The sequence below is a fragment of the Colobus angolensis genome, unplaced genomic scaffold (assembly GCF_000951035.1).
Source record: "Colobus angolensis palliatus isolate OR3802 unplaced genomic scaffold, Cang.pa_1.0 Scaffold322, whole genome shotgun sequence".
In the NCBI taxonomy this organism is placed as follows: Eukaryota; Metazoa; Chordata; class Mammalia; order Primates; family Cercopithecidae; genus Colobus; species Colobus angolensis.
The window spans coordinates 2,809,539-2,837,100 of NW_012116511.1; the positions used below are offsets into that span (position 1 = coordinate 2,809,539).

At 35.0% G+C, this 27,562-nt stretch overlaps 1 protein-coding gene across 1 annotated transcript in view; it reads left to right on the top strand.

Annotated features, from left to right (window-relative positions):
- PTPRK (protein tyrosine phosphatase, receptor type, K) overlaps positions 1-27,562 on the top strand; it is a 587,115-nt gene that overhangs the window by 114,039 nt on the left and 445,514 nt on the right. Inside the window, exon 2 of the mRNA XM_011951661.1 lies at positions 8,641-8,763. Within this exon, the coding sequence (XP_011807051.1) occupies positions 8,641-8,763 (123 nt within the window). The remainder of the gene's footprint in view (positions 1-8,640; positions 8,764-27,562) is intronic.

Consider the following 27,562-nt stretch of genomic DNA (forward strand, 5'->3'; position numbering starts at 1 on the left):
TGGAATTACTGTTTTTGAGATGGGATCTCACTCTGTCACCCAGGCTGGAGTGATCATGGCTTACTGCAGCCTCGCCCTCCCAGGCTCAAGTAATCAGTCTCCTGAGTAGCTGAGACTACAGTCACGCTCCACCATGCTTGGCTAATTTTTTTTAATTTATTTTTTGTAGAGGTGGGGTCTCCCTATGTTGCCCAGGATAGTCTCCAACTCTGGGCTCAAGTGAGCCTCTTTAAAAAAGTGTTCTTTTTTTTTTTTTTAATTTCAAGATGCATTTTAATTATTTACATAAATTAATTGGTTATCTATTTTCTGGAAGTGTACTTCAAAGTCCTACAAAACTTAATTGTTGACCTCCTTAAAATGTAGGTGAGTATATTTAAATTTCCTTTGCCAGTCTAAAGTAAAACTTTAAATTCAACCCCTCAAAGCAGGCCTTTGCCCTTCCTCTAGGAGGTTGGGTCATGGAATTCTGTTTTACATCCCTTCATAAAAGAAAAATGATCTATCTCCTATCATGCTTGAGCTAAGTCAGGAGCAACCACTGAAATAAGCTAGTGTGTGTCTCATATGGGTGAAGTGGAGCCCACCAGTAATCAGTAATCTCTCCTGGAGAAACAAAACAGAACAAAGATATGTTTAAATGTGAGCTTGGGTGGTTTCCAATTTTACCAAAATGTAAATATGGCTTCAGTTGAGAATTTTATTTTTCACTACATTTAGTCTCTATTACTTTGTTCAATGAGTTTCTATATTGTGTATCTAACACTAAGTGAAAAAGACCTTTTACTGGAATAGTTAAAAGTATAAAAAATAGGAAAAGAAACGGGTAAATATACTTACTAATGATCTTTGGGAAAACACCTGGTTTATTCTACAGTTTGTGCAAGGGCTGCTGCAAAAATAGTCAGAACAAAATTGCTTTTAATGTTTTTAAAGATAGAAAATTCACTGGTTTATACGTGTTTTAGGCGGAGGTGAGGTGAAAAGTGAAGGATCCCAAGCAAGAGTGATAGGACATTGTTAATGATCATGTAAATTTTCAGCCTTTAGTCACCTTATGTAAATTTATTTGTAGAAATTTTAATTAGCTAGACTTTTATAGCTTTTTCCAATAAAGACCCTTTCCTGTCTGTGATATCAGAGATGCCTGAGAGACATTGACGTACTATATGGTTCAAAGTTTACCACATTTTTATTCTCATAGGATGCAGCACCAATATGCTACCAAATGGGTGGAATGGGGAATACCTTCTCTTGAGGTTGTGCCCATTGGAGGCAACTGTACTGGATAATTCTGAAAATGGCTAACCCTGCCTCACTTTTAGGAGACACTTAGTGTAGTGTTTAAGAGTAAAAAACCCATTGTGCCTAAGTTCAGCCCCTGGCTCTGGTACTTTCTTGCTCTGTGACTCTTGGCAAGTTTTATTTTTTCTGCTTTGGGGTACTTTTCACTAACATGTTCCTTTTACATTTTCAAAAACTCATTCCATCTGTGAAATCATTTCTATGGGTATTTGGCATGTAATTAATTACCCATTAGCTCCATAATGAGGTTGGATGAAGTCACATACATACTGGCAAAGCTGCCCAGGTCTCAGAGGCTTATTTTTGAATTCCAACTTGTACCTGAGACCTAAAAATTAGGTAAGATTTGGAATGATCACACTTCGGGATCCCCTGCTACAATGGATGTGTGGTTACTAGTATTTAAAACAAAGGACTGCTGCCCTTTTTCCTTTTAATAGCTGCTTCGTTGATTTACCTAACTATTCTTCATTTTATTTCATTTATGGAAAGAGCACTGAACTAGTGAAGCATAGTAGGAGATAACTCGCATGCATGTATACATGTATATGCTAGGGCATGAGGTATTTCCTATTGTGGGCTTACAAGCTTGAAGCATTTGGACTGGAGGCCCTTGAAAGTGTCTCTAGTTCTCTTTTTCTAATTTCACTTTATTACTCATACTGCTTGCCAGCCAGACAACTGATTTGGTTTCAGATGTAGCACTATCATTTCTGGTTCAGTTGCTTGGCTGTGGCTCACCACTACTCTTAATATGTGAGAAAGAAAATATGGAGGTGATGCAGAAGTTAAAGATTCTTGGTTGTAAGCTTTTAAGCAGACTATATTCTGCCTACAGTTTAAGATCAGAGTGATCTAAACCAGGGGTTGGTGAACTTTGGGCCAAATTCAGAATGTGGCCTGTTTTGTGAATAGAATTTTAATCAAGTACAGCCATAGCTATGCCCTTTTGTTAGGTATTCTTTGTGGCTTCTTGATACGATGACAAGAGTTTTGTAGTTATGACAAAAATGGCATGGCCCACAAAACTGGAAACATTTACTACCTTGCTTTTTGTACATGAAGTTTGCTTACTACTATGCTAAAAGAAGGTATTTATTGACTGTTTGAAAGTATATATGATGAGTGTTCAGGTAAAACTGATTTTGGCAATATGGTAATATTGCCTTTATATAAACTATCTTTAGTCTTTCTGTGTATATTAGACGGAAACCATATTTCTCTTTTTGTTAAGGGCTTAGCTGTTAAATATGTGCATCTGTATAGCATATACAGAATAAACTGGGAAGAATAAAACATGAAAAAATAAGGATGCTTTTTTAACCAAAAAAAAAACTGTGTTGGGTGTTATGAGTTTGACATGCATTATGACTAATCTAACACCACTGTGCTATAACTGTTATTATTTTGATTGTACTGGGGAGGAAATTGAAGCTCAAAGAAGTAAAATATGAAAGCTATGTATGTACTTAGCCATTACTCCAGGCTGTGTTTAGATATATTGTCTCTCTTCTATCACTTGCGTGGATGATGTATGGCCCATACTTAAAATTCTTTCAGCCTTATTAGTAGAGATATAAGGGATTTTAATGTTTCTCTGTAAAGATGAAAGGGGTGGAATTGAACTTGTTATTACACTCTGGTTAGTTCAGTGAAGATTATTTAGTTGGAGTAGAGCATCTGCTTCGAATAATAGACAATTTGAATAGAAGTCTTACTAGCTAAATAATCTTGGATTATATAAACATATATTCTTGGCTAGAGATGGAACTCTAGGGATGAACAATTAGATAATTAACAATTGTGTTTGAAGTGAGTTCTCTCATCATTAAGAGCTATTTCTACCTATCAATAAATAATGGATCTGGATTTCCTGAAATGTGTCTCTAGTTCTTTTTCTTTAATGAAGGAATTAGACCTAAATAATATTTTCACACCCTCATTAACTACAAGCAGGGCAAAGGACACTTTCAGGATCTCAAGTGATTATTATTTAAAGAACTCCTATTCATAAATTTTCTGTTTTCTTCTAGTAGATCCTCTTTGGTAATGAACCAGAGCAATGTGTTATGACCAGTGACTCATAACTATGCCCTTAAAACCACTTGTTATTGGAATTGTTCCTGTTTTAATTTCAGTACTTAAATTGGAAAACAAAACTGTTGCTTGTCATTAGAGCAGGTATAAAGTACCTAAATATTTATTTTGGTATGCCAGTTTTTGTTTTGTACCTTCAGTATTCCCAGAAGTGTAGAGTTAAAAGGGGGGGGGAAAAAAAAACTATTCAGATATGCCAAAATATTTCAGAGGAAAGATGAACTTTATTTAAGACCATTAATTTCTGGCTGGGCGCAGTGGCTCACGCCTGTAATCCCAGCACATTGGGAGGCCGAGACGGGCGAGTCATGAGGTCAAGAGATTGAGACCATCCTAGCCAACATGGTGAAACCCTGTCTCTACTAAAAATACAAAAATAATGGGCGTGGTGGCATGAGTCCCAGCTACTCGGGAAGCTCAGGCAGGAGAATCGCTTAAACCTGGAAGGCGGAGGTTGCAGCGAGCCCAGATTGTGCCTCTGCACTCCAGCCTGGTGACAGAGCGAGACTCCATCTCAAAAACAAAAACAAAAACAAAACCCACTAATTTCTATACTTCTGTAAGGTGTTTTTCTGGGAATAAACTATATTACTCAGATTATCAATAGAACTGCATTTAAGATATTTAGTAATTTTCATTCTTTTAAAATTTTTGTGAAATATATTGGCTTTTCTTGTAATGAATTTTGGAGATCATACCGACAAATTTATATGATGGTTTCTGATTAGCATAAATAGATGACAAAGTTAGTTTAACTCAGTATTGCATGTTTCCTAATGTGACATGTAATTAATCTTTCTCTGTGTCCTAAATGGAAGAAAGATCATTCCAAGTTGATAATCACTTACATGAGCAAAGTTATGTATCACAGCTTAATTTGCTATTGGAGAAGGTTAATTTGTCCATTTTTGAGGATCATCAGGCAACTTTACTAAGGATATTGTATTTTCCAACATATTTTGTTTTGGACTTTGTTTTTACTTGAAAAAGCTACATATATTCCAAAACCTTAAGAAAATGCTTTGTATCTTCAGCTAAATAAAGCTTGTTCTTTACAAACAATAAAGAACCATGAAAGATAATTCTATTTTGTTTCTTGCTACTGTACTCAGTCAGATTATTAAGAATCTAGAGGTGCCATGAAGGGGAGAATGTGGAAGATCCTAGACAATCTTTTAAAAGCACTTTGGGAGGCCGAGACGGGTGGATCACGAGGTCAGGAGATCGAGACCATCCTGGCTAACCCGGTGAAACCCCGTCTGTACTAAAAAATACAAAAAACTAGCCGGGCGAGGTGGTGCGCTCCTGTAGTCCCAGCTACTCGGGAGGCTGAGGCAGGAGAATGGCGTAAACCTGAGAGGCGGAGCTTGCAGTGAGCTGAGGTCTGGCCACTGCACTCCAGCCTGGGCGACAGAGCAAAACTCTGTCTCAAAAAAAAAAAAAAAAAAAAAAGAAAAAAAAAGAATGTAACAATGTCCTTCACAGCTCTCCGGTGATCTACTGACTTCATTTTTCTTCAGTTCAACTTTGTTTAAATTAACCTGAACCCAGGTTTTAACGAAAAGTTTGACTTCAGAAAGGACTTAAATTTAGCATTCATTTTTTTCCTGATTCTACAGAAAATGTCTCTAGTTCCGTGTTCTCTCACAGAACTTTTACCCTCTGTTTAAATAAGCACTCAAGAATCTAAATGCCAGATGTTTAGGCAATATAGTTTTGGGACCGGGGTACTTACTTTTCTTTACTTTTTGTGTTTAATCTTTTTGGTGTCTAAAACTACTTAGTACCACAGTTTTCACTGAGCAGTTTAGGAATAAAATGAAATTCTGGCAAGTTCAAATCAGCTTGATTTTTATTTTCAGATGAACAGGTTGCCAACCCCTTAAGTGGCTTGCTATCACAGAAGCAGACCATTTTGGTGATAGATCTGTCCCTTAGTTGATTGATTGGAGTAGAGGAATTAGCAATCTGTGACATGCTCTTCAGAAGTAATTTTCCTCCAAAGGTCAAGGAACTGTGGTCACCATTTCTTTGGCATGATTTGCAGCTACTCATTGTAGCCTTATCACCAGTAGCAAATGCAACAGCAGAAAATGGAACATTTCCATGCTCATTTTTCTTTCCCTCTGCCTAACTAAATTTCTTGAACACCAATTTGGTATTACCTCTTTCTGTTCTGCCATCTACCATCCAGCTCAATGAAACTTTAAATTCATAAGGTATGTTTTAATTTATGAATTAGGACCTTCCTATGACATTTCTCTTTTAAATAGATTTATGTAATACTATACATAAAGATGTCTTGAACTCAAGAACGTGTATTGAGGACTGTGTATAACAGAGGACTTGGTGTTTAGACCTTTCTAGTGAGTCCTAAATGGTCAATAGGAACTGTATATGTTTGAATTAGTTCAGGATACGTTATGCGCTGCTCTCTGTTACAAGGTTGAAATAAATTATTTTCCTCTGTTTCCCTCCATTCCTCTTTTAACTCTACATGGGTTATTACCATTTTTTCTTTAATGTGGCTTGAATTGCCTCCTACTCTTTGATAAAATCTTTTAAAGATTTTAATACAGCTGTAGAACAAACTCTAAACTCCTTTTTCTGACATCTAAAATTTTTCATATTTACTTGTTTCTTCCTAGTTTCCTACATATTCTGGATACTCATTATACAGAATTATTTGAGATTTCATAACATATGATGTACCCTTAAACGTGTATGCTGTTGCTCTTGCTTTTCCTCTACTTTTAATCCCATTTCCATTCTGGGTTGCCTCTGTTTGGTATATCCTTCCTCATATTCACTACGAGTAACTCAATGAAACCTTCCCTAAGCAACCCTAGTGTGGGTAGCCAGTTCTTTTGTGTTCTTTGGAATTTTCATCATATTATTATCCCACAAAACACATTGTATTTATTTTGATATATATGTCTCCCATGGTTTGTCTCATTTATTAGTCCAGTATTATTATTTTTGTATTTCCTATCATCTACTCCAGTATACTGTATTTGCCCTTAACCTTGAAATACAAAATTATTTACAAAAAAATTTGCAAAATATTTATTAGTATGCTATATTTTACACCTCTTGGATTATACCTTGTTGTAAATTAGAAATTAAAAATTATTTTGAAAGTTTTCTTGTTACTCAAGTCAAGTAGACCAGTAATAATTTTCAAGACTCCTTTGACAAATTTCAGATAGGGAAGGGATGTGCAACAAATAGCAAGGGTTGACCCACTTATTTTGTACAGCTACTCCTAGTTGTTATTGCTAATCAGAATCCTGTAGTCTAAAATTAACAGTGGCTATGAAGGAGAGCAATTAAGGCCATTTGTCTTTCAAATGAGTCAATGTGGGTCCCGCTGGTAGTTTAAATTTATATACAGAGGGCACTCACACTATTACAAAGGGTAACGGGGGCCCTGAAGGCCTGTGTTACAAAGCAGTAAATTATTTTAGAGTTTGATAGCAAATTATATTTTGAGAAAAACATTCCCCTTGCTATGTGAAGATACATTTCCTAGCAACCTATTTTCACTGATTAATTTTAAATTAAAAAGTACATCTTTTTTAATGAGAGCATTTGTAAAAGGTCTATTTGAAGCATATTTAAAAGACAATATTAAGCTTTTGAGTTCTCGAGTTGGGTTGTTTTATAGGATTTCTGTAGTCACAAGAGGGATTCAAGAATACGCTCAACATATTCTCCTTTTGGAAAAGATTTGAGAGCGTACAGTGCCGACATGCCATCTCTGATGTTTCCTGCCCTGCCTGTGGCACTCACCCCTCTCTGTCATTGCCGAGGAGTGTAACTTTCACTCATACTCAGATTACCAAACTTTTGATGAGGAAAGTAAATTCCTTTTTTTACAGGGAAGAATTTACAGCATTGGGGTTTACTACTCCTTAGTCTGTTGCTTGGTCAGAGAATTCACTGAGTTTCTTCACAGAGATCCCCATGGAAACTAAACAAATAAGCTATTTGAAAGGAGACAGGTTATTGGTTTTTCTCATTAAACCCACTGCTGGATTTTCATTAGTTCTAATGCATTTTCTTTCAAGATGAGACATATAGGCCAGTTCTTATTTTCATGATTTGAATAAACTAAATATGTTGAGTCATGTGTGCCTGTACACATCAGCTAAGAAGCAAAAATAATCCTTCTACTTTTGCAATACAATTACCCCTGAAAATTAAGCCAGAAAAACCATGACTGATGCAAAGGGAAAATGCTACCCCCATTTAAAAAGACCAAGTTATTAAATAAAGTAGGAGCGGTGAAAGTGATTATAGGCTAATCTGATTGGTTTTATGCTTGAGTCACCCCCTACCTTTTAAATCATAATTGTGTATGAAAGTAATCTAAATAAAGCATGAAAGATATCACAGACCTCAAACACTTTAGACCCTAAAAAGCTTTATGTTTCATTGGCTATTATGAGATTTCAAATAGTTCTTTTAAAGCAAAGATGTTGGTAAAACTTAAATTATTTCACCTTTTTGAATTTGCATTGTAGAGAAGACAACTTTCACTCTTACTCTTCCTCTGCTTCTCACCGCTCAAGTTATTAAAAATGATTTAGACTCTAGGTGGTTTGTGAGGCAGGAGAATAGGGTCTGGAGGCAGGGAACCTAAGGCTGATTCACCTGACGTGCTAGAACTAAATAGAAAGGAAAACCCCAACTTTCCAGTTTCCCTTTGCAAACTTCCTCCTTTTCTGAGTGGTGATGGAAAATTGAAAGTACCTCTGATTGGTTGCAGAAAGTACTGTAACGTATTGATTGTGGGCCACCACTTCATTTATATGAAGTGAACACCAAGTGGCCAATCGGAAACCTCTAGGGAGGTATTTGAACCCCAGAAGATTCCGTATCCGGGCCCTTGAGCCGCTGCTCGTGCACTCCCACACTGCAGAGTGTATTTTCATTTTCAGTAAATGTCTGCTTTCGTTACTTCATTCTTTCCTTGCTTTGTTGTGGGTTTTGTCCAATTCTTTTTTCAAGACGCCAAGAACCTGGACAAATTGCAGTCAAGACCCTCTACCAATAACACTTTGTATATTTCAAGAAAGCCTGACTTATGCATGTATCTTCTATTATTTTTAATGATTCAAAATCAAGATTATGAGTAACATATTATATATATCAATATAACATTTCCTTCTCCAGAGCTTTCATTATGTTTGGAAAATCTGTTTAGAATGTAACATTAGTCCTCTTTTCTCCTAGGTGGCTGTACTTTTGATGATGGTCCAGCGGCCTGTGATTACCACCAGGATCTGTATGATGACTTTGAGTGGGTGCATGTTAGTGCTCAAGAGCCTCATTATCTACCACCCGAGATGCCTCAAGGTGAGAGTCACTCTGTTTAGTCAATGTTAGGGGAACAGTTTTGCAGTGTCTAGGATTTTCTTATTTTAGGTGTAACAACAATAATTTAATGGTTATAATAAGCTAAATTGCTATGCTACTGGATCACATCTAAGAGCCTTAAAGTATTCTCTGCCTTTCCCTTAATAACTTTCTGTAATTCTGTATTTTTCAAGAATCCTCACTATACCTTTGTTATTTCTGTCTTTGAAAAAAAAAGATAAGTATTAGTGTTTTTTTTCTGTTTAATAAAAACCCAAGTGACAAATCAGAAATCAAAAAATAAAAAAAACAGAATAAACAAAAAAAAATCCTTTCCAAAAATATCTTAAATGTGGGATCAGCTCTTTTCATCATTATTCAATTAAATTATATAGGTTGGATCCAATCAGACTAAAGGGAAAGAATTTTATTACATTGTAGGGAGAGAGGTTGTGTCTTTCTCCCAGTGGTCATGAGCATGCCAGTGACTCTGAAGGGAGGCAGCATGGAGACAAAAGTGTCTAATGGAGATCTTTTATGTGGGAATTGTAGAGAAATAGGGGAAAAGTCTGTTCTTTTTGTTTGTTTGTGTTTTGAGATGGAGTCTCACTCTGTCACCCAGGCTGGACTGCAGTGGCCTGATCTCAGCTCACTGCAACCTCTGCCTCCCAGGTTCAAGTGATTCCCCTGCCTCAGCTTCCTAAGTAGCTGGGACTGCAGGTATGCGCCACCATGCCCAGCTAGTTTTTGTATTTTTAGTAGAGACGGGTTTCACCATGTTGGTCAGGCTGGTCTCGAACTCCTGACCTTGTGATCTGTCCGCTTCGGCCTCCCAAACTGTTGGGATTACAAGCATCAGCCACCGCGCCCAGCATCTTTTCGTTTTTTACCTTACTTTGTTATATCCTTTGATTTAGGGTTTTGTGAGATAATATAATTTATAATTGTTTAAGCCAGTGTACAGTGTGTTTCATCTTACTTAGGAAAAACACACAATTAACATAGGATGTCATTATTTACATACCATTTCATACAATATTGGACTAATAGTTGTGCTTTTCAATTCTGCATGTTAATCTGGAGCAAATTCCAAGTTCTATGCATATATGCTTAGCAATAACATTAAATTGTAACATTGAAAATGTAAACAGGAATTGAAAAATACAACATGAAAGAGAATAAACTCTTTTCCTTCCAATATTTAGAAAGAAACAAGAATAGTACATGGTACATAATTATATATTATATATAGTCATGTATATATAATATATATCATTATGCTATTACAATATATAATATACCATGCTGATTACTTAGTACTAATAATTTAGGTTTCAGAATATGTTTTAGTATTTTTATTATGATTAAAAATGGTTTAGAATTAATTTTTCTACAAAATGAGTAAGGCCTTCTTGAGTGTGAATTTTAGATATGACAATTTTAGACATGGCCATTAGAAGTGAAAATGTCAGTTCTGGTTATTGAAGAGTGAAAATTCTATCAGCAGCGTCCCTGAACTTGCTGATTAATATGATTTAAAAAAACAAAAAGTGAAAACACCAACAATAAACAATTTATCACAATCATGCAAAGCAAATAAAACAAAACCTAAAAGTTACATTTCTAAATGTAATTATTGGTTTGTACATGAATATGGTAAATATTTCCTTGAAAAAATGTTTATTGGTTCCCCCGTGATGTGTACTTTTATAGTAGAACGAATTAAATTTGCTTTTTACTCTGAATTGTCACTTTCCGCGACTGAGTAGGCAAATGGTTATTTCTGAGGCTGAACTGAGCCATAATTTCCTTTGCAGAGGGAAAATTGGAACTGTGTAGTTGACACTCTTTGCTTCTTATATTTGACCCCTACTTTGTCAGCAGACTCATTTAATTTTGTGCCTAGATTTGTATTTTTTCTTTCAAAGATAGGTAACCTTATTTTCCTGGTGCATTTTAATTAAACTACTGTAATTTTTCACCTGAATTTTCTCTGTGGTATATTTAGACTGAACTTTTCATATAAAATTAAAGGGGGTGGGCTGGGATGCACATATTTTGAATGTTTATCATCATAGAATAATAAGAAAGATGTTGATTTATGGAAATGTTACCATTGCTAATTACCATTGATGGTGGGTAATGAATAGTTGAAGAATTACTGCTCAGATGACCTTGTTGGCTCACCTTTGATGAACAGCTTAATCGGTGGTTACAGTACAGGATGATATGCACAGAAAATGAAAGCATTTGAAATTCAGCCATATCTTCCAATTAATAGTACATTAAGTAATTAATCATGCAGAGGAGGGAAAAAGGTCACGGCCACTTTGCCGAATGAAACGTGTTTAGTCTTCAGAGAGGTGAGAGAAAGCACTCATGTATATTCTTCTTTTAGTCATCTCTTTTTATAATAGATGCTATTGTTTTCATTTTCCTTCTGATATTCCTTTAAAGTGCTGACTGAACATTCCTTGCTCATAAATTGGCATAAAGGAGACATTTAGATTTATCATACTAAAATGTTATGATCTTTTTAGTGTCATATAAATTAGCAAGCATGCTTATTTTCTTTATGTACTTTAAAAACACACACAAAAACAAAACAAACAAAAACCCCCAAATGTTTGGCAATTCTATAAAAGCTGGCTCTCCAAACCTAACTTGTTATTGAACTGTGTGATACTTGGTGCTGTTAATTGGCTTCTGTTTATTGACCTTTTTGGACTAAAAGCCAAGAGTGAGAGAAAAAAGACAGGATGAATAAATAGAATGAAAGAAGGTTGAAGATGGATAGTAGAGAATAATAGACAAAAAGAAAATTGTTTCTATTCATGAAGAGATACAGTACCATCAATCATTGCTTAAAATGTTCTGCAGCAATTCCTACTTACTACACAGTCCCACATACTAGTTTGGTCAGATTACAATGATGATGACTGAAAGGTCTGCCAAATAGAATAAAAAATAACATACAAAAGAATAAGTACTTCGTAAGACAGTTCTAATATCCCCAAATCACATGAAATTATGGGCACCTACTTAACTCAGTTATCAAGGAAATGCATATTTAAAACACAGTGAGAAACTACTGTACAATCAGTGGAAAAGTGAAAATTTTAATTCCAAATGTTGGTAAGAATATGGAGTAAGTAAAACCCTCTGATACCACTGTTGGAGCATAAATCTGTACTACCTTATGACCAACAAATCCATTCTTGGGTATAAGCCCAGCAGGACTAAGTATACATGTTCCCCAAAAGACATGTGCAAGAATGTTGATAGCATCGGCATTCATAATAGTTCCAAGCTGAAAACAACCCAAATGTCTGTTAGCAGTGCAATGTATAAATAAATGATGGCATATTCATAAGGTGGAATATTGTACTGCAAATAAATGAAAGAACCATTGCTTTATACAATAATATGAATGAATTCCACAAACACAATCTTAACGGAAAGAAACCAGATGCAAGAGAGTATATATTGTATACATTTATATAAATTATGTAAGTTTCAGAAACAGGCAAAACTAATCAATGATGTTAGAAATCAGCATATTATTTACTTGAAGGAGGGTTTGGGTAATGATAGTTAGTGCTTGTCAGGTGGCATGAAGGAGTCTTCCAGATGCTGGTGATATTCTGTTTCTTCATCTGGATGGCATTTTACAGTTTGACGTGTGGTGAAATCTGTAGAAAGTCATTGAGCTGTGCAATGATGAGTTGTGTACTTTTCTTTATGTATCTGATATGTCAATGTAAATTGAGAAAAAATAAATAAAACCAGTGCACACAAGCCTGGGAAACTAAAACAGTAAATAAAATGTCATGGATTAGAACAAAAGATATAAAATAGAAATCCTCAAATGGGTCCAAACTTCTTGTTTTCTTACCATACTGGATTCTCTCCTCCCAACTAAAAAATCACTGTGTTCGTTGATATCTTTGTATGGGCCTTGTGTTGTTCTCTTCCCTCTGCTGAAATATTTCTGTGTCTACTTATCCGTTCATCAATCTCTTACCCATTCTTACTGTGTCTACTCACGTTCTACTAGCTTTGAGAAGCTCTTCCTGACTGGCTTGAAGGTCTATTTCTTCTATCCTCATATCAGAATATGCGGCCCACAGTACTATGTACTACTTACATTGTAACTATTTTTATAGTATATTTCTTACATGTCCTTCTGTCCATTAGACTATATGAACAGCCGGGCATGGTGGCTCATGCCTCTAATCCCAGCATTTTGAGAGACCGAGGTGGGTGGATCACGCAGTCAGGAGTTTGAGACAAGTTTGAGCAACATGATGAAACCCTGTCTCTACTTAAAATACAAAAATTAGCCAGATGTGGTGACAGCGTCTGTAATCCCAGCTGCTCAGGAGGCTGAGGCAGGAGAATTGCTTGAACCTGAGAGGCGGAGGTTGCCGTGAGCCGAGATCAAGCCTGGGTGACAGAGAAAGACTGTCTTTTTTTTTAAAAAAAAAAAAACTCTTATGAACATAGACCATTCTCAAAAAAAATTTAATTTTTCTTAGACAAAAATGTCAACTTCTGTAATGTAAGTTTTAAAATATTTTTGTCAAGAATTAAACAAACTCCTCTTGTTAGAAAATTATTTGAATTAAAAAATACCCCATTTACCAAACATTATATTGAGTTGAGATTTTTATGTAATTAGACCTTCACATAAAATTATTAAGCTTTGACCTTTATCTTTATGAATATTACCTATCTATTTTGGATACACTTGAATGTTGTTAATTCTACCAAAAATTAACTTTTTTTTTTTTTGTCTTTTTGTGTACTCTTTTCGTATTTCTTTCTCTCTTTTTGTTTTTGACTTTTGCTTGCCAAATCCCGATCTTCTGTTCCTCAAAAATCTATTGTATGTGTATTTTCGGAACCCATAGAGAATAAGAGCTGTTGCATGGAACTAGAAATCGTTCTTTGATCTCAAAGACATGTGCATTCTTGACCTTGTTTGTCAATATTTTTTATGCTTATGACCTCATGAAGCAAACATATTTGATCATTTTACTATATGTTCTGTCCTAGCTCTGAGAGTAGGGATTGTGATTGATATCTCAACACATTTATCTTTGACTGTAATTACAACTGCTTTTTATTTTTAACAGGTTTTTGTAAAATGGCTAATTGAATTTTAGTTTAGCGTCTCTAGAGAACTTATTTGATAGTATTTAAAATTATGACTGAATTGTATCCCACCTTCAGTCTAGTGTTTTCACTGATAATAATGAAAATAATTGTACAGGATTCTTTATTTAAAATGCACACACACTATATATATATAGTAAAAAATGAAAGCCCTTTGTCATTAAATTACTCTGAAGATTGAAGTAAGGAACCATTCCTCCTCCCTTATGAAACTGAGTGAGTTCTGATTCAGTAGTTTAGGGCCATATGTCTCTAAGTGTTTTTCAGAGAAGCCACCCTGATGGAGCCAGGGGATTATAAAACAGATAATTCCACTACCATTCTTCAATTATTTATTTGGAGAGATTTAGTGCGCTTTTTTATTCAGTGGGGAGCATGTATGAGTCACATGATTTTGTACCTGGCTTTCTTCTGATAGTGTGATTAAGTGAAAATTAAATAAGACATTGGTGTCCATAATTTGATTCATACAATAAAAGGTATAGGTAACATTATTTCAGCTAAGTTTGCTAAGTAATGATATTAGTCTCTTAGTTTTATAGAAGATTTAGTAATAATTTAATTTGGTAATAATTTGTTAAAACAATGTTATATATGCCATGTAACACATTTTAATACATCTGAGAAGAAATTTCAAGGAAGTCCTTATGTTAACTTATGCTTTCTTTCTCTCTGCGAACAGTGATCAGTTACCAAAAGTAGTGGATCACTGTGACTAATATTTTCATCCCCCATTATAGATGATTAATGAAAAAGCATATGTTTTTTACAAAGTCGTAAAGGCCAAAAATCTCACACAGCTGAATTAACAGAATTATTTGACAGTATATCTGCCAGAGAGAAAACATGGCAGAGAGTGGTAGTATAAAGTTCTGTGCATGTAGTATTGGCAACGAATATTGACTTGCAATATTATGGCTAGTTTTGTATTAGAAGATTGAGAAAATCAGGCCAAAATGTTGGTTTACTTTCTTTTTGTCATCTACTTAGCGTTGTCTGTAAACACAACCAAAGAGAGTATGTCCGTGAACATGTACAATTGTCCTAAGGGGAGCTGAGAGGTTTGGTGGTAGTAGGGAGAGGAAGGGCTTAACATGAGGCCATTAACACAGATGGGAAAACCTCCAAAAGTACTGGATATAGGTGTGAGATTCTAAGGAGCCTGAAAACTGCAGAGGTTTAAAGCTGGAAGGTTATGCATCATTCAATGATTTCAGAATTTTTTTTTTAAGTAATAGAATTCTTTTTTTAAAAAATAATATTTTCTACCGCTTTAATATTTAAAATCAATCACAAGGAATGAATGGTCCTGGAACTTACTTGTTTTATAATCCCCTACCTTCTCATCGTCTACCCCTTTCTCTGTACCACCCTGGCTCCATCCAGGTGGCTTCTCTGAAAAACGCCTAGAGACATATGGCTCCAAAGGGCAGTTTGAAAACAATGATGTTGCAAACTCAAGCACTTTTAGATAAGCATCTCTGAGATTAAAGTACTTACTACTATTAGCTACCACTTACTAGTCCCTTACTGAGTTTTACTATACTAGGGACATGACATGTCTCCTTTAATCCTCACAAGAGCCTGGTAAAATTGTAGTGGAGTGAATATCTTAACAGCATATCTACCAGAGACAAAACATGGCAGAGAGTGATAGAATAATTGTCACTCAGGGACAGAATTGGAACTTAGATCTGTCTGTCTAATATAAAAGTTACTCTTGTTCCAGTACCACCGTACTTCATCATTGTAGTTAAGTTGACAAATTTCCTTGACTTGGGCATGGGCATTTATTTAAATCCACTATATAATGAGCTATATAATTTATTTCATTTAATCCAGAATGATCTTCTACCACTTCATTTAAAATATTTCTTTCCACAATTTGAAAGCTTTAAATGACTGTTTCTTACCCTTTGTGGGAAATGGAATCTGAGACTTGCTGTTGTTTGGAATTGCTGCCAAACTTCAGGATTTTCTCTATGATATTCTCATCCCTTGGGGAGACGCTTTGCCCTTCCTTTGATTTACCTGTATGTTATTTTTAGTTATTTGATAAACACTTGCTGCATGTCTGTTTAAGCAAACCTTTAGAAACACACATATTATCTGCTGTCTCATTAGAGCATGTATGGTAAAAGAAAAGATCATGGACGAAAGGAATCAGACTAAAGTCTAGGGTTTGAAAATAATTTTAAGTCTTTGTTTGCAGTGAGGTATTTTAGGATGAGAATTATGGGCTTATTTTGATGTGCTCTTCCAAACCATGTTATCATCTGGCTATTGATGCTTTTGCCCTCTGCACAGAGAAGATAGTTTGCCACATTTGAGTTGCTTATTAAAAACAGTGGGAGTTGGAAGCAGTGCAAGGTGAGAGAATGAAAGGCTGTAATGGACTACTTGAAGGGTGAGCCACTTAATGAAGGCTGGTTTTTAATGTAAGGACTATTACCCTCGCGGACATAAATGCAACATGAAAAATGTCTAAATTACAGTGGACAGAAATGGCATACTGAGACTGGAATTTTTTCTTGATATTTCAGGCACATAATGCATCTAAGTTAGATATGTCCTAATATATTTCAGGGGAAAATAACAGCCTAGAATTAAAAAAAAGAAAAAAATAATAATATAGGTGTCAGTGCTAGAGAATTTCCAACCTCCTAGATGAATTAAGATAAGAATACACAGCAATTTCAAAGACTATATAGTGACCTTTAACATATACCTTAAAATCAATAGATAGTCCAAAGACTCAAAATTACTTTTCCTTGGTAGCAGTGTGACTGAAAATAACAGTTACGACCTTATACTTCTCCTCTCCAAAAATAAACTTGACTCAAGATAGCTAGGTACTATCTCAGTTTAAAAGCTTATTATCTTTCAAACACAAGAAGAATGCCAGGGAAATACATACACACACACACACACACACACACACACACACATACATACACCAAAAACAAACAAAAAAAAACCAAGAGAAGGTAAGTAACTAGGAATTTTTAAAAATATATATGATATTAATTATCTCATATAGTTAATGTGAAAATATGGAGTTATGATTATATATTAGACTATCATTACATATAAAAGATGCTTTAAAATCTTGGAAGAATGTTAGTTTTCCAACATAGTTCCTGCCAAGAGTACTATAGTATGTTTTAAAGACCTCTACTCCCTCCCCAAAGAGGAAATTATTGGCTGAGATATATTTTTCAATGAAAAGTGCACATCTTCTAAATTTAGAGCATATGACAACTTAGAAATGCTCACAGCATCATGGAATCTCCACCTAGCAATGCTGATTGAAAAGATGCTGGCTTGCTTTTTCTAGGTTTATGAGAATAAAATTAAATAGGACAGTTTTACAAACTTCATCAGGCTGGTTATGTATTTCTGTATGTTCCTCCCACCTCAGTTATTTAAGAGTTGGAGATTAAATAGGAAAGTAGGGTGGCAAATTTCAGTATTCGAAAGTTATGTTTTGAGTGTGTGATTTTTATCCATGTTAGGTCAGACTTATTGGATACTTAAAAAATGTTTCTCTGACTCCTTCTGTGTAATCCCAAGCATTTAAAATATGTCATTTCACTTAATTCTCCCAAAATGCCTTTGGAATATGTATTCACATGATTCTGTAGATGAAGGAACTGAAGTCAGGTGAGCTTAAGTAAATTGCCAATGGTTTTATGTCTTGGGAAAGGCAAGGCTAGGAATCCAGATATGTAGAGATATAGGATAAGGATTTAACCTTTGAACTTTATAAAACAAATATATGTAGAGATCCTTCTTTAGAGACTGCAGCAAAAAGAATCAGGGCTGACTTGAAGGGGTGGCAGAAGTTGTATCTCTTATGCTTTTTCCAGTGCAAGTAATGGGAAGCACAACTAGAAATGTGTTTCAACCATAAGGAAGGCTACTTTCACATAACAAAAGGTCCAGAGTTGGCTTATTCAGTGGCTCAGTGATTTCATCAACAATTCAGATTTTTTCTTCTCTCTTTGCTTCTCCATTCCAGTAGGTCATCTTTTTACCTTAGGCTATCTCCCTTTAAAGTTCTAAAATCTACGGCTATTCCGGATACAAAACTCAGACACAACAGTATCTTGAAGAAAAAGAGGTTCTTAGTTATCTCCTCCTTATGTCTTATACGTATCAATAAATGAACACAAAAAACGTTTCTGGGATACTCTTTGATACAGATATGGTAGTATAGATCTGTAGGTAGAATTTCAAAGCTGTGGGATTTAGAAGAATGCACAAATAAAGCATTTATTAAAACAACATTGTATTCTCTAATGTGCAAGCTTGTCTAACCCGTGGGCCACATGCTGCCCAGGATGGTTTTGCCTATGGCCCAACACAAATTTGTAAACTTTCTTCAAACATTATGAGATTTTTTGCCTTTTTTTTTTGTAAGCTCATCAGCTGCCATTAATGTTAGTGTATTCTTCTCCTTCCAGGGTGGCCCAGGGAAGCCAAAGGATAGGACACCCCTGCTGTAATGCGTTGTTCAGCCTAGCATCAGGTTTCCCTTAATTTCACACATTTACTGCATCTGTACCATGAAAGCAGAAAATCTTCCTACCCTAGTAAGCTTACCTTACCTTTCTAACCTGCCATTGTTACTCACAAAAATTTTTCATTCTCTCTTGTTTTCCTTATGATTTTTATGACATGGAATAAATACGGGAACATACTTTATTTAAAAAACTCTAAAACTAAGAAAGAGTCAAGTGTTATACAGTGTGTATGTGAATGAATATATGCTAAAGATAGATTAATTTATTATTGGGGTAACCAGCAGGCTAGTACGACTGGTTCAAAAGATTATAGGAATAAGGGAAACATAATCAGTGAAAGAAAAAATGGTAGAATAAGATTCCTAAATTTTATACTAAATGTCTAATAAGACAATCAAAGTGAAACCGTGAGGCTATCTTTACTAACAGACAAATCATTTTCCTCTGTACTAGACAAAATTTGTTTGCATTATTATAATGTATCATTTGTGTTGCTATAAATGTTTTACAAGTTAAATATTTTTTCACAGAGTTGTAAAATATCTTAATCAGTGGTAATTAGTGACTCTGATGAAGTGACATACTTTTAAATATTAGCTAATCCTTTGGTGAAGGATATATAGTCATTCTTGTGCTGGGTCCCAAGTTTTGAACATTTTTTCTTAAAACTTCCGCCCTAGGATCATAAATATTATCCAAGGATGATTCTTGTTAAAAACAACAAAAAAGTGATCTCCTTTAGTTTTTGTCTGATTGATTGATTGATTGATTGATTGAGACAGAATCTTGCTCTGTCACCCAGGCTGGAGTGCTGTGGTGCGATCTTGGCTCACTGCAACATTCGGCTCCCGGGTTCAAATGATTCTCCTGCCTCAGCCACCCAAGTCGCTGGGATTACAGGCATGCACCACCATGCCCAGCTAATTTTTGTATTTTTAGTAAAGATGGAGTTTCACCATGTTGGCCAGGCTGGTCTCAAACACCTGATGTCATATGCTCTGGCTGCCTCGGCCTCCCAACGTGCTGGGATTACAGGCATGAGCAACTGCACCCAGCCTGTTTCCTTTAGATAGGTGCAGCAAGAAGTGTTTATTGACATAAACCTTGTACTAGGATTGAAATATCCAGTGCCACGCAATATTAAACAATTAGTAAGAGTGGAAAATTAACATCTATTTGAAGGTTTCATTAGAAATCTAGAATTGTGTTTTCAGTAGCCTTTATTACTTCAGAGTATTTTAAAAAACAAATCTTGGTTTCTTCTTCTTTTCAGAAGCTTAGGAACCAATTCAAAATAGCCATCTCCTTTAGGAGTATTTCCCTTGAAGTATTTATAAGTGTGGGTGAATTCCTTCGTCTTTTATGTCTCCCAAATCATCTGAGCTTCCTGGCTTGCCAGGGATTGACCATTTCCTCTCAGGCTGGGACCCTATAAACTCAGACTAGGTAGACTGGGTAACAGACGCAGTTACTGGGAGGGCTCTATAGGTATTGACTGGTTCCACATATGAAATATACAGCCTTTGTCTCTTTGGTGAGCTTATCATATGTATTTTAGTAAAAAAGTTCTTAATCAAACAATTTGTACAGTTGATTTTTCAAACTATATTCTGTTTAAAAAAAGGCCTCTTCTTAGTTATTTATCCAGTTAACTGCCATTGAAAGAAAAGTAGAAGAAATGTATTACTGAATATCTTAGATGTAATTAGAAGCGGATATCAATTAAAGAACCTTTATTAAGTCAAGGATTAAAGTTAAATCAAGATAAATGAAAAGCTTTATTATTATACATACCAGTCAAAAACACAGAACATTAAAAATATACTGAAAATCTCCCAAATAATCTGAAATTGATTCACCTCATGAGTTCATTAAGTTATATTCAACTCATTATTTATTTCTTGAATTTGGGGATTACAGTTTATTTCATGAAGTCATCAATCCCAGAAATTCTGGCTAAGTAACCTGGTATATTCTGGCTGATGTGTAGGTGATGTCAGCTCTGAAGCTTATACCCTTGAGGCTGGTCCTTGAAGACATCAAAGTTAGAAGTACCTGATCTAGTATTTTCTATTGAGGCCAGTATTCAAGGACTTAATTTGTGGAGCCTATAGTTGATAGCAGAGCCTTCAGGCAAGTATGGGAGGAATGCAGAAACCACCTGCTGAATGACTGAATGATTGTGATTAATTTATTATGGTAATCAACCGTATCACACTAGGAAAGAGAAAAATTCTCTATCAGGGTATGACTTACTATTTAATAAGTATTTGGTTAACAGCTCCTCTGAAAGTAACAATATATGCACAGTGACTGTATTAACAGCTTGCCATGTCTCTCTGTAAATTGAATTATTTTGGACAAAGATTTTATATTACCTGAAAAAAGTTAATTCACAGAAAGTTGAACTTCTCTGATTTGAAGCTCTTTTTTATGCAAGCCTTATAATGGTGTTGAGCTAATTAAAAAATATGGAGCATAACAAATAAATTTAATTATTTTTATTGTTCCTAATCTTATAAGGCAAGGAAATGAATCCCTGTGGTTGTCCAAAGACCTATAGGAAATCACAAAGGCAGATTAGAAGAAAAGACCTCTTGAAATTTTTATTTTTTCTGAATTTATTGTTTTATCATGCAAGGAAGAATCAGAAGAGTTATCACAGGAGATTGGTCACTTGATTAAGACAGATGCCTAAAAATAAAGAACAATACCAGTATTTTAAAATTATTAATGTTTATGATATTAATTATATTAATATAGTAATTAATTTTAATATTTAAAAATAAAATAGAAGGTAACACAATGATAAGGAAACTCAGCTCTTCCAAGAAATAAAGTTGTCTTTGTTTTTAATCATCAAAACCGTAATAAAATCAACTTAATGTGTATAATATTATCCTGGAGAGATACCCAATCTTTCCTCAGATTAAACAGAAGCTTAGGAATAATTTTTTGTGACCTCTTTTTAAGAAGACACTGAAAATACTAAGATCAATTTGTTATTTTAACAGAGAGAAAATGTAATTCCAGTCTGGCATTAATATAATATTTGACAGTGAAAGCTTTAAAAAATTTTTTCTGGTCACCAAACAATTTGTTTCATGATTGCCTTGTATTCAATGCATTTCTTTAAATTCATTATGTTCTGCACACATTCTATTTGTAGTCACTCTACGCCTTTTCAAAATACCTATGCTATTCTGATGTTTTACTAACTGTTGTATTTGAATGTAACTCACAACAAACTCTTTCCACTGGTAGTTTAATTTACATCAAGCTTATTCAACCCATGGCCCACCAGCCACATGTGGCCCAGGATAGCTTTGAATGTGGCCTAACACCAGTGTGGCCTAGGGCGGCCAAAAGGTTGAACACCCCTGATTTACATGTTATATAGAGTTTTTGAGTCATAAGTAAAAATAATTTCTCAGGAAAAAAATAGAAATATTGTCCGAAAATCTTTGTATTGAGAGGTATCTCTAGCAACTTACATGTTGAGAGGTATCTCCATTAAATTTGGTTTGTAAACCAAGAAAAGGTTTTTATTAATGAAAATATGGCAAGGACAACATTGTTTGGGCTATCGTGCATATGGAACATATCAACTAGAAGTCCACCTTCAACCAGTTGTCAAAGTGAATCTTGAATGAGAAAGAATATTTATTAGGAAGGGAAAAGTTAATTTGAAATTGTGTTTTTGATTTAATTGCTGGTAATGAGCAAACCTAAAAAGGTAGGAATTTATTTCCTAAATTAGCATCCAAAGCAACAAAAATATTATCCTTCTGAAAAGTTTAAGAAGTAAATTCAATAGTAGCTGTATAAAGCAGTTGGGTATTTAATTTTTCTCATGTTTCTAGTATATTACTTTATATAGGGCTAAGATATAATTTAACTTAGCATTTTATAGAAAATAAAAATGTGTTTAAACTGTCAATATATTTTCTGAATGTAATCTACTAATGATTTTGACTTATTACTTTTGTGGCTACAAACAATGATACTTAAAACAATGTTAAAAGGTATGCTATTGTTCATGAAACCACACTGTTCTTGACAATAGAATTAAGAAATTGATGCTTAAAATTAAGGATAAGGTGAAACAATACCACCATTCAGTGTTGTGCAGTTTAGCACTGTGTTTGGCACATGGACCTATGATAAATAACTGTTTTATGAATAGCTCAAAAGCTTAAAAATATAAACATGCTTTTCTCAACTTTCTTCTTGAAAGCATATCTTAACTATGTTGGAACTCAAGTTATTTTTGAATGAATACATAAATGGAATGATAAATTTACATGAAGGAAAAAGGAATATTTTAGAAAATGATTTGAATTTAACTGCTCTTAATGTACTATACTATTGTAAAATGGCCTTTTGAAGCTTTTTAATGTAGATGAATGAATGGGATGAATCTGGTCAAGAGGATTGACTGAGTGGGTTTAATTGCAGCCCTGTATAACACTATAATAATATTCTACTGATAGTGTTTATGTTTTTTTCTGCAAGTTATATGAAATATTTAGAAGTTTAGATCTTTGCCCCAGTATTGGAAGATTATATTTTTCATGTTAGATCTTAGAGTTAAACTTTGCTATTAAGGATGTTATTGTGACAAGAACATCTTGCTTTATGTAATAGGCATTGATTTTGATTTTTTTAGACTGGATTATTCAGGCATATTCATTGCCATTGGAACCAAGAAACAGACTCTTCTTATCTTAGTAGTGACTATTTCTTCTCTTCTCTTTGACTCAAAATTAGTCAATGAAGAAAAGCCAGTGGGAAGAGCTGACTGTTACCATATGTCACATTCCTTATCATAAAGTCTTTCTCCCTAGTAATAAAATTTATATAAACCCTTAAAAAAATAGGATGGCATTGATGTTACTTTCTTATTTTTGCAGGCTGAGCAGTTTTTTTTTTTTTTTGCTTTTTTACTGAACCAGTAGCAGTGGTACAAAAGTTGTTTTGAAATTTCAAATACTCTACATCTATGTTTAGGAAGTGGACACCTATAGGTCCCAAGAAATCATTAGAGTGGAAGAAATAAAGAGAAATGGATGGTCAATAAAAACAACTTATAATATTTGCCTGGGAGTGGTGGCTAACACCTGTAATCCCAGCACTTTGGGAGGCTGAGGCGGGAGGATCACTTGAGGCTAGGAGTTTGAGACCAGACTGGCCAACATAGTAAAACCCCATCTCACTAAAAATACAAAAAAAACCCAAAAAACAAACAAAAAAATTAGCCAGGCCTGTTGGTGTGCACCCGTAATCCCAGCTGCTTGGGAGACTGAGGCAGGAGAATCTCTTGAACCCGGGAAGCAGAGGTTGCAGTTAGCTGAGATCACACCACTGCGCTCCAGCCTAGGTGACAGAGCAAGACTCTGTTTAAAAAAAAAAAAAAAAAAGATAATTTTCATATAGGTTTTCTTTATGCTGCTTTTAAATATTTACTGTCCATTTTTGAAAGGATTTAAAAGGACATGATTATATATAGTTGAAAAGATAGTATTCTATAATAGAAGTCGTAGTTCTTTGTGCTCAATTTTCCTAGTATTTTTACACACAAAATCTCCAAACTCAGCATATCATATAAACCATTTTGGTACTAGCACCATTATAATACTTTTAACGTTACTGAAATTGATGTTTTCTTTTCTTTCTTTCTTTCTTTTTTTTTTTTTTCTCTAGATAGGGTGTTGCTCTGTTGCCCAGGCTTGAGTGCAGTGTCGCAGTCATGGCAATCCTCCTACCTCAGCCTTCCTAGCAGGTGGGACTACAGGTGCATGCCACCACACCTGGCTAATTCTTGCATTTTTTTGTGGAGATGGGGTTTTGCCATGTTGCCGAAGCTCGTCTTAAACTCCTGGGCTCAAGTGATCCACATCAGCCTCCCAAAGTTCTGAGATTACAGGCATGAGCCACCATGCCTGGTCTGAAATTAATTTCTTTTAAATCTGAACCCAGAGACCCCAGAGATTATCTCTAGACTAAACTTTCATTTTACAAATAAAGAATAGTGTGGAAATAGGCAAACTGACACGGGAACCTGAGTAACCTGAATTTAAATCTAGGTTTTATTGCTCGAGATTTGGTCATGACATATAACCTTTCTGAGCTTCCATTTTCCCATCAGTAAATTATGAATAATGACATTTTTCTCTCTCTCTCTGTAAATGTTGTTGTACCAGTGAAATGAAATACAGTGTGCAGCATCTGGTAGTATGATGGTGAATGAATACTATTTGCCTCCTTCCCTCTGGCCCAAGGTGACATGGCTGATTAGTAATCTCATTAATCTATAAGAAATCGATTTGAATTCCTTTCACATTTTTTTTAAAGCGAGGAATAAATTGCATTTTCTCATCACAATTTTTCAGTAGCTCATTAGGAATTATTTTATATCCAATTCTGAAAATTACCTTTGTTACATGATTGCTCACTGAGTACAGTTGCTTTGCACTCTAACACATAATGGTATCTAGAAATGATTTTTACAACAAAGATATAACAATGAGGTATGGAAATAGTTTGGGAAAAGGTTTATTATTTCTCAAGTCTTAAGACTGTTTTTATGTAGTTATTCCATGTGGGTTATTGAATTGCTTTGTGATCATTCTAATTAAAAAATTTCCTAATGAAATACAACCTTTTACCTTGAATTTTAGTTAATGTTGACAACAGCTGCAGTCTATGATGTCATAAGGCAGAGGAAGAAGTTCTGCAACAACATTTAAAGCTGAGACACTGGAAAAATTGTTAGAAGTATCTCACACTGCAAAAACACAAACAAGTACCAGCAAATACCTAGATTTGGAAAAAAATGGGTCTCAAACTGTCTGATAGAGTTGGTCATATTTTTAAAAATCTGGATATTCTATTGCACAAACAGATTTTGGTTTTATGTCTTACAGTAGAACTTGTAAAGATACTTACTTGGATTATACATATTTGAGTAATTTTTTAACCTGTTTTCAGATGTTTGGGCTGTGCCCAGATTGTTAGCTGTGAATTCTTATTCTAAAATGAGAAACCCATTAGGTTGGCCGTCTTACCTATGCCTTGGTTACCTCTTTTGAAGAATGAGAGAAGGATAAGTACTCTCTGTTCCCTGTAGGTCTGTTTTTTTTTTTGAGACGGAGTCTCGCTCTGTCGCCCAGGCTGGAGTGCAGTGGCCGGATCTCAGCTCACTGCAAGCTCCGCCTCCCGGGTTTACGCCATTCTCCTGCCTCAGCCTCCCGAGTAGCTGGGACTACAGGCGCCCGCCACCTCGCCTGGGTAGTTTTTTGTATTTTTTTTAGTAGAGACGGGGTTTCACCATATTAGCCAGGATGGTCTCGATCTCCTGACCTCGTGATCCGCCCACCTCGGCCTCCCAAAGTGCTGGGATTACAGGCTTGAGCCACCGCGCCCGGCCTAGGTCTCTTTTACATGGTATGATAATTAATGTGTTTTCAGTTACTTTGTATGTCAAATGCAGATTCTTTTAAACCTGCAGCTCCAGAGATGTGTTTAGAGAGTGTATAAACCCTTTAAAATTGTAATATTGTGTATATGTGTGTGTGTGTGTGTGTGTGTGTATACTTGGAATATTATGCTTGGAAATAATATATGCTTGGAAAATCACATACCTTCCTACACACAACATATACAAATACACACACATACATATATTAGACACAGAATATCAGAATAATCACACAGAATAGTAGCAAAATTCTATAGAGTACAACACTGAACAGGTCCCTAAGGCACTGTGGAGGGGATGGGGGGTTACATTTATAAAGGGAAACAAAACTCCCACTTTGGTCATCTCCTAGTCTCCTATCTTGTGCTGATGCAATCAAAGATGATTCTTTCTACAAAGTCTCCTCTGCACTCTTTTAGTTTTATTTTCATCCTTTCAAGGAGAGTTAACTGTATCTAGAGTTTAAAGGATTTAAAATTCTTTATTCTCAAAGAATTGTAGTGTGAATGTTTTTCTCTCCTAAGACTAAAATCTGTAGGTTTTTTCTGTTATTGATAAACACATCTGTTTTGTGTTCCGCTTGCTACACTATTGGGATGAAAGCTCGTTTGCTAGGGTTTACATCCAGGCTGAACAGGATTTGGAAAATCCCCTTCATCCTTTTTCTTCCATATACTTACCTATTGTCCATGGGAATGCTTAGATAAATTACTTTGAGTATTGTGTTTCTCATTTCCTGCAACTTAATGTTGATTATTACAAATAAAGCCATAAGTAAAAACAAACCAATGAGCACACAAATATTATTAAACAACGAAATATTAGATAGCAAATATTATTAAATAACAAAATAAACACTGAGAGAGTTTGTCATCCATTCCTAAAGTGAATGCCCTGGACGATCAAGGCTTTTTCCCTCTGTCTAGCCAAGTAGTGTTAGAAAGGAACATGTGACTTACCAAATATTTCATAAGTCTGAGAGTATGTTTGACTTGTAAAGGATTTGATATTTTGGGGAATATAAAATTTTGTTCCTTTTCTTCAATACCTTATGAGGTAAAATAAGGCAACTGAAGCATTTCTACCAAAGAACTTCTTATTTTGGAAGACTCAGGCTCTAGACTCTAGCACTTACACCACATGATGTGGACAGATTGTCCTCTCTTTCTTAAAGGTAAAATCAAGACTTTCCTATTTGTCCTTCTTTTCCCAGAAAGTAGTTGTAAGGACCAAAATAATACATGATTGTGAACAAACTTTGAAAACAGTGAAAGTATGTTTTTATAATCCCATGAAGTAACAAGAGTACTGTGTTGGTAATGTAAACGGGTTGATACTTGGATCTTTAATTATTCCATGTCATTTTACTAGACAGCACTTCAAAGAATGAGACTCAGTCACATGGTTCATGGCAGTGCATCATATAACATTTATTCGATTCATGATATTTTATCCCATGACTATAGGTAGTAATGGCAGAGTATAGAGATAGAGTAGAAAGGAAGAATCAGGTAACTGGAGTATGAGCAAATAAAGTAGCTGAAATTGGGGTCACCAGTTTCCGAAAAGAACAGGGAGTAGGACATTTTCTTCCCTTCTCTTCCCTTCCCTTCCC